The sequence below is a fragment of the Miscanthus floridulus genome, chromosome 3 (genome assembly GCF_019320115.1).
Source record: "Miscanthus floridulus cultivar M001 chromosome 3, ASM1932011v1, whole genome shotgun sequence".
NCBI lineage: Eukaryota > Viridiplantae > Streptophyta > Magnoliopsida > Poales > Poaceae > Miscanthus > Miscanthus floridulus.
This window is the reverse complement of record NC_089582.1, coordinates 12,763,105-12,775,108: the sequence shown is the minus strand read 5'-3', so window position 1 is coordinate 12,775,108 and position 12,004 is coordinate 12,763,105. Positions and strand designations below refer to the sequence as shown.

Here is a 12,004-nt window from a genome sequence, read left to right as displayed (position 1 = left end):
TGTAGCCTACTAAATACAGAGTAACCTCGAATAAAACCTCATTAAAGACTGGCATGCTATGTTTGGTAGGATGGCAAGAAGGCTACTCATGGAAGTCGTGGGTTAAGGATGCAATTTTAGAATGGCAAGTGTGTGAAAGACCGCGTAAGTGGTTTAGGTTTAGATATCCAAGACATATACTCCCTCTGTCCTCAATTAACTGTCATCGTTGGTTTCCATGCCGAAAGTTTGACTAGATTTGTAGAAAAAACGTGCAATATTTGTATCTCCAAATTAATTTATTAAAAAACTAGATTCAAATATCTATCTAATGATATTAATTATGTACCATAAATATTAATATTTTTTACATATATTTAGTCAAACTTGTTTCTCGGGAAGCGAAAATGACAGATATTTAGAGACGGAGGAAGTACTCGACTAGCTACTGCTGAGGTCCGTCGGCTATCCAATAGAGGTGGAAGCACATGATGATAATAAGGCTGTGGCAGGATGTGTCCTTACGGATGGAAAAGTAAGGATGGGAGGACCTTTCTACTTGATGATTAAGAGATCATGATTTATGATCCAATTATCATGGGAGTTTCCTCAAACGGAAATTTCTTGATACCACTAGAATATAACGCATATTGGCCTCGTTCGGCTGGTCTGAAAGTTAGCTTGTTCGGTTTCTTTTTTTAGCCGGAACAGTGTTTTTCTCTCACAACATTTCAGCAAGAACAATGTTTTCAGCCAAATTTCAGACCAGCGAACAGGGCCATTTCCCCCCCTAAAAGTCGTAATAAGGGCGCCAGAAGACATGCTCCTCGCCGGTGCTGTGGTTGACGTGGCGGATCCACCGCCCACGGCCGGACCTCCTGCTCTGTTGCAGCACCGTCGGCAGGCTGGGGCCCTTGCCGACCCCGACGTGCAGCACCTCGACGCCGCCGGCGCCGATGGGGAGGTAGGCGGCGCGCACGACCCTGGTCCCGGCCGCCATCGTCCCCCACGGCGCGGTGGCGGAGGCGGAGGCGGCAGCGCGGCGTCGGACGCCGCCGCCGGTGGTGTCGCCGTGGCGCACCATGACCATGCCCCTGGGCCCCGGCCTCGCCGCCCTCAGCACGGCCGCCGCGTCTCGCCGCCGCGCGTCCAGCACGAGGAGGTCGACGCCCTCCAGCCGCGCCATGGCCGCCTCGGCGGCGGAGGACGAGGAGCCAGAGTTGATGGCCTCCTGAGTCGTGGCGCCGTCGTTGTCGTTGTCATTGTCGTTGTCGAGGCGGGCGTAGCGGCCGCCCATGCGGCACGCGGCGGCGGCGAGCGCGAGGCTGGTGGCGGGCGGGCGGCGGTGGCTAGACGGCGACGGCGAGGCGTCCACGTCCACGTACGGGGCATCAACGATGAGCTGGGCGTTCCAGCCGCCGGCCATGGCGGCGACGAGCTCGGCGAGCTAGGGCGAACCGTCGGCGGAGTCGTTGCCCGCGATCGCCCGGACGCCGTCGATGTAGGCCTTGGAGGCCGTGTCGGGGCACCACACCAGCTTCATCGTCTACCGTCTCTACTGACCTCTCGATCCCTCCAGCTCTCTCGGTGGACGATGGATGGATTGGTTACTTAGCGGCAAAGGAAGGAAGGAATGGAAGGGAAGGGAAGTGGAGAAGAGAATGAAGGGTTTATTCGGGTGTGGAGAAGGGGGCATAGAATTGAAAAGCGGAGTGACGGGAGATGGATGGAGAGGAAGTGAGTGGTGATGGATAAGCGAGAGCGGATATATGCGATGCGCCCCGCCCCGCCGATCTGTGGGCTGCGCTGCGCTGACGCGTCCGGCCGTTGACGAGCGAGCATGGCGGCAACAAGGATAGGCGCAGGGTGTAGTAGTGGTGTAATCAAATCAATGTGGAAAGGCTGGGTCACGTACTGCCGTGGTGAACGAACGGATGTGCGGGTGCGCGAGTTAGTTGGGTGCAGGTATAGTTGGCCACGCAGCCCGAGGCACGACGGCAAGACACGAAGCCCGCTTTTTTAGCCCGACACGAGCCTCGGGATTCGCGCCCGCTGAGCCCCCCACGATGGTTCGGCCTCTGCACCAACTGGGCCTCGGCTCTCTACGCTGTCGACATACAGCGACCGGCACGTCGTCCACAGCATGTGCCATGCCCTGCGTCAAGCTATCACTGGAGCTCCCATGTCGCACAGGATCGGGCATGACCGGCGCGTCGCTCCAGTGCATCAAGGACAAGACCGCTCCGCCGACCATGCCGCCATAGTGACAAGCCACAGGGCTGGACACACCGCCTCCGCTCACGAACCGCCGCGTAGCAAACGCATGTATCGCCCCTATCTCTCCCTTCAACTATAAAAGGGAGTGATCGGGGCCGTTTCTAGGGGGACGAAGAGAGGTAGACGCTCAGACGCAGAGACTCACGTAGACTCACACATACACGCGCAAGTAACGCGCAACACTCTGTAATACGCGCACTCCTCCGCACTGCCTGAGATCAACATCTCAAGCAATCCACACCGCTCCACGCAGAGACCTAGGACCAGCTCCCTCTCTCACCCTGCTTGTAAACCCCTACTACAAGCACCTCGGTGCAAGGAATACTAGATCGCCCTCTCAGACTGAACGTAGGGCACCTATTGCCTGAACCAGTATAAACCTTATGTCTCTTTGCATCACCATCCGAGATTAGGGGCACGCAGTACAAATTCACTAGTCGGTTGAGGGCCCGCCGGTCCAAAACACCGACACCACGGGCTTGCACCGCCGCGGGTGCATCATCCATAGTTTTCGCTTGAAATCCTGCTTGCATGATGGTGAGTTTCCCGATGTTATTACTGCATGTGTTTTAGAAACAAATGGAACTAAAAAGAGTTAAATGCACCAGAGATCCATTAACTTGTGAGGGGGTTTCGGTTAGGTCCATCAACTTCCAAAGTGGCTTTTTGGGTCCATAAACTTTATATGTCGTATCACTTAGGTACCTCTCCACGTTGGCTTCTCGTGCTGATGTGGCATGATGTCGTGGCCATGCGGGCGTGCAGGTGGCTTCCTTCGGCAGCACCTTGGCGACACCGAAGTCGGCCACGCCCTCCATGTCGGCGTCGAGCAGGATGTTGCTGGGCTTGAGGTCGTGGTGCGCCACGGTCGGCACGCAGTCGTGGTGCAGGTAGCTCACGCCCTGCGCCACTCCCACCGCGATCCGGTGCCACGCGTCCTAGTCCAGCCCCGCCTTGCCCGCGGCACCGGCGCCGGCAGCGCTGTGCAGGAGGTCGTCCAGGCTACCGTTCAGCATGTACTCGTAGAGGAGCAGCGTGGCCTCGCCGTCGGTGCACCACCCCAGCAGCCGTGCCCCGTGAGCCGCTTGACACGGCCACCATCGCGGAGGCCATCAATGTCATCTCATGCTTCTACGAGGACAAGACGGAGTGGGGGCGGCACATTGGGTGGATCTACGGGTCAACGCTCGCGCCTCCTACGTGCTCGCCAGTGGTGGCGGCCTGCGTGGCTGCAGCCCGAGCCCAAACGGTGAGAGAGGGGAGAAGAACAGGGAGTCAGGAAGGAGCACGCGGGCCACCACCGGTTGCCGGAGTGCGCAGGATCTGTCGGCCTCAGCGCCACCACCGGCAGGCCGCGGGCACGGGCTTTGCTGCCGCGCAGGACGAGCAGGGCGCAGCCACCCCAGAGGCCGCCCGTGGCCGCAGCGCCGCCACAAGCGTCAGGTGGCGCGGCAGGTCTCGTCGTGGAGCTCGCGATGCTGCAGGTGGCACCACCGGGGAGGAGGGGTTGTCAGACGCCGACATGACAGCGTCGTCTACGGCCTCGTGCCGCAGTCCACCCCAAATGTCATCTCCCTCTGCTCCGACCGAGACAGACTACTACAGAGGAACCAAGCTTTTTTGCCTCGCAAAAAAGTAACGACTTGATGTGTCGGGTCGGGGAACTAGCCACTCACTTTCATTCATCGTTGTAAAGTGTCATTAACTAAAATAATAATGTAATTAAATCAGAGTACAATACCTGCAATGCGTCGCCGACATTGACGAAGAAGGACCGGGTGTCGGAGGGCACGGAGACCCAGGTGCCGTCCCGCAGCGACATCTCCAGCCCGGCCGCGTCGTTGGAGCGGAGCACGGAGATGATCTGCGGGTCCGTGTGCTCGCCGAACCCCGTCAGCCGCCTCCTCACCTCCGCCGGCTCGCCGGCGGCCTCGGGCCGCGCCGGGTAGTGGTTCACCCTCAGCAGCGAGTCGCTGTCCCGGTCCAGCACCAGCCTGCTGAACACGCCCTCGTCGTCCAGGCCCAGACCTTGCGCCATCAGCTCCAGCACCGTGCACGTCATGCGTCGCACCGCCGCGATGTACTCGTCCAAAACATCACTGCCCGTACGTACGTACGTTCACAAGACAAAGCGAGAGCATGAGTTGGACATTTATTTGCCACGTTGAGCAGACGATTGGACATGATTTGGCCGAAGTCGGCAGAAAAAGGCTCTCATCGTATCTATCGGAAGATCAGGCCTTATCTATATTAAGCGGTATCAGAGCCCTTGTTGCCTGTTAGGCATACTTTTATTTTCTCTTTTAGATTGTTACTGTTTTTGTTTTACCTATAGTCCACAAAAAGCCAAAAAAATACACCGCCTCATATTCCCTGTCCTATAGCCTCGTTGTGCCATGCAATTTCATCTCTGTTTTACGTTGTTGAGTTTGTGTCCTAGGGTAAGTTCTGGTTGTTGGTTTTAGATCGTTTTTTAGTCCAGTTTGTGTCTCTCCCTTTGTTGTTCAGCATAATCCGTGAACACCTTCAAGTCTTGCTGTGTTTCTTTTGTATCCATCAAATCCTAGTCCACGCCATCTAATTTGTTACACTTATGTTGACTGTTTGCATCTATCCATAGCCGCTGCAATAACTTTTGCGCGCATTGTTCCCGCTTTGTCCTCTAATTCAGAGTCAGTTCTCAAAACTGGTCTAGTTTTCGCATACAAACTCGGATTGCGACGTTCCATATATCAAAATCGATCAGAATTTTTTTTGGATCCGTTCATCCCCTGTTTCGTCGGGTTCAGAAAATTTTATTTTGGCCAAAAACTGGTCACAAGACCCTCTTTTCGTGGTCACAAGCTTTTTGTCAATTTTGAGCACGTCTTCTGAATTTTCCACGGGCCACGCCTTTCACTTATTTAAGCTTATATTTTCTATGGTTACTTCTTTTGTGCTCCTAAGTGAAGAAAAAATATCAAAAATAAAAATAAAAACAAAAAGTCAAAGAATAAAAAAAATAACGATAGCCCAAAGATAGAGAAAAAAGAGAGGGACAAAAGTGGAACAATATCTAGAGGAGCACATAGAAAACGTCATTTGGGCTATGTTTGCGTGTGCTGATTTTCGTCTGGTTCCTAATCATATTCCTGGTGTTCACATCACTTAATTCATCTGGTACTTGAAACATGAATAGGCCAGCAACTAAGATAAGTACTCGGGATACTTATTCAGCTTTGCTATTCAGTTGCGAATATTGCTATTCCTTGCTACTATATTGTGCCTGTCTAAGTTCCACTTTCTTCTAACTAAGTACAGGTTCGCCTTGCAACTGTTACACTCAAGCTACAACGGTATCACAGTCACCGACCGATTGCACCGCCTGTTGCTTTGGTAAGAACACTTGTAAGACCGTGGTAAGAAGCTTGACAGTGTGTGACTTTACTCCTTGACCACATCCTATAGTAGATGATAGGAAAATACATACTTGTGCGTTTTCTTGTTTGATGCTAACAATGATAGGTTACAACACGTATCCATATGAGACATCAATGATGCATGGGCCACACACTATTGCTGCTACACCTCCTCCCGTAGGTCAATCTATTCATTCTTTTTCCGCCTACTTATGATGGTATTGGTACTGATGAGTACATTGAGTGGGAAACTAAAGTAGATAATATTTTTGCACAAAGTTATATGTGCGAACGGAGGAAAATTAAAAATGCAACTAGTGTTTTGAGACAATCTGCATCAACTTGGTGGGAGTCTTTAAGTTTTTCAGATAAACCTCACACATGGAATGATATGAAAGATCTTATGAGCGAAAATTTTGTTAATCCATCTCTTGTAATTAATTCAAATGATGAGGTGCATCAACTAGATCAATCTCTTGTTATTCGTCCTGCTATGCCTAATCTTTTGTAGGACAATGTATAAAAGAGCGAGGATGACGTGACAGAAAATGAGATGCTCACAGCTTCATGTGAAAATTCAGAACCATCAACTATTACTCCTGCTGAACATGAGAGCAAAGGTAATGCCCATGATGCTAAACTCACGAAAGGTGAGCATTCTCTTGATGTGCTGAATTCTTCCATGAATCATGCTATGATAGAGCAAATATTAGTGGAACCTTCCCTTGATTTACCTTTGTCACAAGATGCTTTGCTTGATGTTCCTTATGATAAAGATGACTTGTGTGATGAAATTTATGTTATACCCATGCAACCATTAATGAATGATCATGCTATATGTGTGTTGGAATCGAACATTTGTGCTGAAAATAAACATGTTATTCATAATGCTAGTGATGTTGATGAACTGAAACTTTTATCTTCTTTAAATACTTTAAGTTACATTGAATTTGATGTTCTGTGTAATGTTAGTTATTTGGAGGAGAAACTTAATGCATATGCTGATTTTCTATGGTTGTCTAGACATACATATCATGTTTTTGGCAAATATAACAACAAAGGACAATATATGATGGAACGAGTTTATATTTGTACAAATCTGAATTCTCCTTTTGTTGTGCAAAGTTATGATCAACTAGAGGACAGTAGAATCAACACTGTTGTTATGCCATATTCCCCTAGTTTTGCTTTTCGAATACAAATGGAATCCAAAGAAAGGGAGCATATGTTTCTTGTTAGTACTAATCTTCTGCAGGATAGTATTGGAAAAGATTGTGTGTATTTCAATCGAGCAGACTACATGTCTGTAGGACAAAACAAGCTACAAACCTAGACATGTGGTCATATTCTTTCTCACAACATTGTTCATTCTCATTAGTTTGGAAACCTCGTTTGTCCTCATGTTGTGCAGGATCGACTTCAAGCAAAATCAACGCCGAGGACGGCTTTTCATCAAGAAAGGGAGGATAATGAGGACATGAGCTCCATGCATATGACCATGCTTGGAGATAGAGGACGAGGAGATCAGCGAGGGTGTTCTAACCGAGAAGGAGGCTCGAAGCTCATCTGGTTCGAGTCACCAAGGTGGATGCCCAAATCAAGTTTGAGCCCATCTCAGGTTTCAGGACCAGTATGTCATAAAACTGGTCACACGGGTGTGTCTGGGCTCCTTTTTCGATGATCCACATATGGATGGAAAGCTAATTAGATAAGGAAGCCAATGCAAGTGGTCTCACGCCAAAAGCCCTTCGGAATCAATGGGAATCGTCGAAACAAGCCAGCATCTAGAATCTGTTAGGGTGCTGCGACACCGTCTTTTGGTCCGTTGGGTCGTGTATCGTCTTAGAGCCCATTAGGGGGCGCGTCCAGGGGAGTGACGTCCAGGGCTCTATAATTAGCAGCCGCCGCTCTCTTTAGGGTTTGGATTTTGTTTAGTTCTTGATTTCCTTGTGAAACAGAAGTAGTTTTGCTGCAACTGTGCCGCCAAGGCCGCTTGCTGTGAACCAGGGCCCCAGTTCTTGATCTTGTTCACCTGTGGCGATTAGTCCTTTCGAATAAATACCTGAACTCCTTCTCGTTATCATAAGCCTCATATTTATTTGCAATTTCAGATTGCGTTCATCCTATTCTTGCTTGTGTCCTCGATTCGCTTGCAGGAAAGCCTTCTCGGTGAGGTCAATCGCGTTCGCTTGGTTGATAACCAACGGAGCAGTGGTGTAACAGTTGCGAGGGTCCAAATCAGTCTTGGTTCAAAGCCTAGATCGTGAACGTCGAGTCTCCACCAATCGACGCTATCGTACCTATCGGAAGATCGGACCTTGTCTACATTACTCTTGGACCCATAGTGGTTGGGGGCGGTACGGACCCCGTCGGGCGAGGCGGGGCCCCCGTCCGAGTGGTCTGGAGAGGCGGAGTCCTCGCCCGAGGGGTCGGGCGAGACGAAATCCGCTCCCAAGGGGTTTGGCCACTATGTCTATATACATGGTAAAAACTATATATAAACACTGTGTCTAACTCCCAAGGGGTCGGAGTTAGACCACTGTGTTACAAAAGTAACACACTACATGCCCCGACCGAGTTTACAAAATAAACGAACACGTGATTATGAAAATAAAAAGGCCATTATGAAATAGAACACGCAAGCTAGAGACAATTAGTTTTGTTCTAATTTTTAGATATATAGCTTTTGCTATGCACCTAAATATACATTATGTCTATATACATATAAAAAACTACTTCCTTCATTCCAAATTATTAGTCGCTTTGATTTTTTTGGTACATCCGTTTTGTTATGCATCTAGATATAATAATATGTCTAGATACATAGTAAAATGGATGAACCAAAAAAGTCAAAGCGACTTATAATTTAGAATGGAGAGAGCATGTATCTAGAAAAGCTAGAACGACTTACAATTTAAAACAGATTGAGTACTTAAAACTTACTTGATAAATCAGTTGATTATGCCAAGAAGAAATGCTTTTTTTTTCTTTTGTCCAATAATTTTCATTAGTTAGCTTTCTAATACCCCAAAATCATCTGAAGAAAGAAAAACAGGATGGGAGTGAGGGAGAAACCGAGGAACAACCAGATAAATATCCATCACGGTTGCGCACATATATTTACGACTATATCTACTATTTAACTTTTAAAAAGATCAAATACAATTTTTTCTTTCATTTATCAAAAGTGAATTATAGAGTTACTTTAAGAAGCTATATCTACTTTAAGAACCTTGGTACGACATCTTTGATTATTTGGGACAAAGTTTGCATGAAGTGACCATGAAGATCTCCAAGACATGTTTAAGGACTTAGGCATATTGTAAATTATATGGTTAATGCGAGAAATAACTTTATTATGCCTTGTTACATGTAAGTGTTTCACGAATTATATATATATATGGTCATATACAATTGTGTGAAAGTTGAACTCTAAAAAAAATCGTTGTTTGGTTGTTTCTATGTACATCCCTGAAATGAAGCCGTAGCGTTAGCACGGGCACTATACTAATAATGTTTAAAGCACGCATCATGAGTAATTCACAAATTAAGGAGCTATAGCTAAGAAGGGTCGTCGTAGTACTAGTATATGTACTGTAGTATATGTACTAGTATATGTACTGTAGTATATATACACCATGATGACTTTCGTAGTACTAGTATATGTACTGTAGTAATGTTTCCGTGCCGAAAGTTTAACTAGATTTGTAGAAAATACGTGCAATGTTTGTATCTCCAAATTAATTTATTAAAAAAGTAGATTCAAATATCTATCTAATGATATTAATTATATACCATAAATATTAATATTTTTTTACATATATTTAGTCAAACTTGTTTCTCGAGAAGCGAAAATGACAGATATTTAGGATGGAGGAAGTACTCGAGTAGCTGCTGCTGAGGTCCGTCGGCTATCCAATAGAGGTGGAAGCACATGATGATAATAAGGCTGTGGCAAGATGTGTCCTTATGGATGGAAAAGTAAGGATGGGAGGACCTTTCTACTTCCTTACGACGAATTTACGATTAAGAGATCATGATTTATGATCCAATTATCATGGGAGTTTCCTCAAACGGAAATTTCTTAATACCACTAGAATATAACGCTTATTTTTTTCCTCTAAAAGTCGTAATAAGGGCACCTCTAAGAAATTGAGGTATGTAGTAAACTAAATAATAGTCTCGTAGTTCGTTCGAGCCTAGGAAATAAGAGTCTATTTCTTTTACTCCTCTTTCTTCCACGTAAGCAAAAGCCTGAGATCTTCTGTAATGTTTAAAGCACGCATCATCAGTAATTCACAAATTAAGGAGCTATAGCTAAGAAGGGTCGTCGTAGTACTGTAGTATATATACACCATGATGACTCGTCACATTTCCACCCGGATAGATAGTAAGGAATACTCGATCACTATCGCGGGTAGGTTCAACGAATCTAACGAGAAAATTAACACCTAGGCTAGCTTTGCCGTGTTAATTGGGAGGGCACGAACTTTCGTTGACTTTGATCCGATGCGGCCAGCTAGCTGTACGTAGCCTGGTTGGTCCCCGGTAACCAAGGGCGGTGGTGGAGCAAGCTGCAGTAGGCTACTGGCGCCGGAAGACGTGCTCCTCGCCGGTGCTGTGGTTGACGTGGCGGATCCACCGCCCACGGCCGGACCTCCTGCTCTGCTGCAGCGCCGTCGGCAGGCTGGGGCCCTTGCCGACCCCGACGTGCAGCACCTCGACGCCGCCGGCGCCGATGGGGAGGTAGGCGGCGCGCACGACCCTGGTCCCGGCCGCCATCGTCCCCCACGGCGCGGTGGCGGAGGCGGAGGCGGCAGCGCGGCGCCGGACGCCGCCGCCGGTGGTGTCGCCGTGGCGCACCACGACCATGCCCCTGGGCCCCGGCCTCGCCGCCGTCAGCACGGCCGCCGCGTCTCGCCGCCGCGCGTCCAGCACGAGGAGGTCGACGCCCTCCAGCCGCGCCGCCATGGCCGCCTCGGTGGCGGAGGACGAGGAGCCGGAGTTGATGGCCTCCTGAGTCGTGGCGCCGTCGTTGTCGTTGTCGTTGTCGAGGCGGGCGTAGCGGCCGCCCGTGCGGCGCGCGGCGGCGGCGAGCGCGAGGCTGGTGGCGGGCGGGCGGCGGCTGCTAAACGGCGGCGGCGAGGCGTCCACGTCCACGTACGGGGCGTCGACGATGAGCTGGGCGTTCCAGCCGCCGGCCATGGCGGCGACGAGCTCGGCGAGCTCGGGCGAACCGTCGGCGGAGTCGTTGCCCGCGATCGCCCGGACGCCGTCGATGTAGGCCTTGGAGGCCGTGTCGGGGCACCACACCAGCTTCATCGTCCACCGTCTCTGCTGGACGATGGATGGATTGGTTACTTGGCGGCGAAGGAAGGAAGGAATGGAAGGGAAGGGAAGGGGAGAAGAGAAGGAAGGGTTTATTCGGGCGTGGAGAAGGGGGCATAGAATTGAAAAGCGCAGTGACGGGCGATGGATGGAGAGGAAGTGAGCGGTGGTGGATAAGCGAGAGCGGATATATGCGATGCGCCCTGCCGATCTGTGGGCTGCGCTGACGCCCCCGGCCGTTGACGAGCGAGCATGGCGGCAACAAGCAAGGACAGGCGCAGGGTGTAGTAGTGGTGTAATCAAATCAATGTGGAAAGGCTGGGTGACGTACTGCCGCGGTGAACGGACGGACGTGCGGGTGCGCGAGTTAGTTGGGTGCAGGTGGATGGGTGGGCCGGCGTGTCACGTAGCGTATCTTGACGACCGAGCTAAAGGCTATCCTTGTCGGCTCGTGACACCCAATAACTGCCAGCCCACGGTACGGTGGACACTCACGCGCTCATCAAAGCATTTGATGGGGTCGGCACAGGGGTCGGCACAGGGGCAAGTTAAGCTCTGACCAACTTTGACCAGCGTCCGGTTAGCACCCACCGGACGCGTCCGGTCAAGAAAAAAACTCTCTAGAACCTCTCTGGAGTAGACTAGACGTAGGTACCCAGCGTCCAGTGCTCCTCTACTCAGCGTCTGGTCAGTACCAGACGACTGTAGTTGATCAAATGAACTGACCGAACTCGTCCTCCAGCGTCCGGTCACAACCATACCAGCGTTTGGTCAGTCATTTGACCCTCCATTTACTTCCAACTCGAAATCCTATGTGAATGAAGTTGACTCCAATTGATCTTAGGGCTATTCCTGAGCTACCTAGTGTCCGGTCGTTTCTAGTAAGGTACCAGTCGCTACCGGACACGTCCGGTTGGTCACGATCAGACGCAGCGTTAGCGTTCGGTCCTTCTCCAACTTTTCTGTGTCACCTACATCACCGTACGTCAGCCTGACCGGACACACCCTGCCAGCGTCCGGTC

The 12,004-nt window shown here is 49.9% G+C and overlaps 2 protein-coding genes and 1 pseudogene across 2 annotated transcripts; all 3 read right to left on the bottom strand.

Moving 5' to 3' along the window:
* Window positions 1-769: 769 nt before the first annotated feature.
* LOC136543177 (uncharacterized) lies at window positions 770-1,522 on the bottom strand (annotated as a pseudogene).
* A 2,346-nt stretch (window positions 1,523-3,868) lies between these two features.
* On the bottom strand, window positions 3,869-4,350 carry LOC136545000 (gibberellin 2-beta-dioxygenase 1-like). Its single transcript, XM_066537057.1, has one exon. It carries the CDS (start codon window positions 4,316-4,318, stop codon window positions 3,962-3,964), a length of 357 nt encoding a protein of 118 aa, XP_066393154.1. The 5' UTR covers window positions 4,319-4,350; the 3' UTR covers window positions 3,869-3,961.
* Window positions 4,351-9,967: 5,617 nt separating this feature from the next.
* LOC136544999 (uncharacterized) lies at window positions 9,968-11,089 on the bottom strand. Its single transcript, XM_066537056.1, has one exon. It carries the CDS (start codon window positions 10,974-10,976, stop codon window positions 10,239-10,241), a length of 738 nt encoding a protein of 245 aa, XP_066393153.1. The 5' UTR covers window positions 10,977-11,089; the 3' UTR covers window positions 9,968-10,238.
* Between the last annotated feature and the right edge of the window lie 915 nt (window positions 11,090-12,004).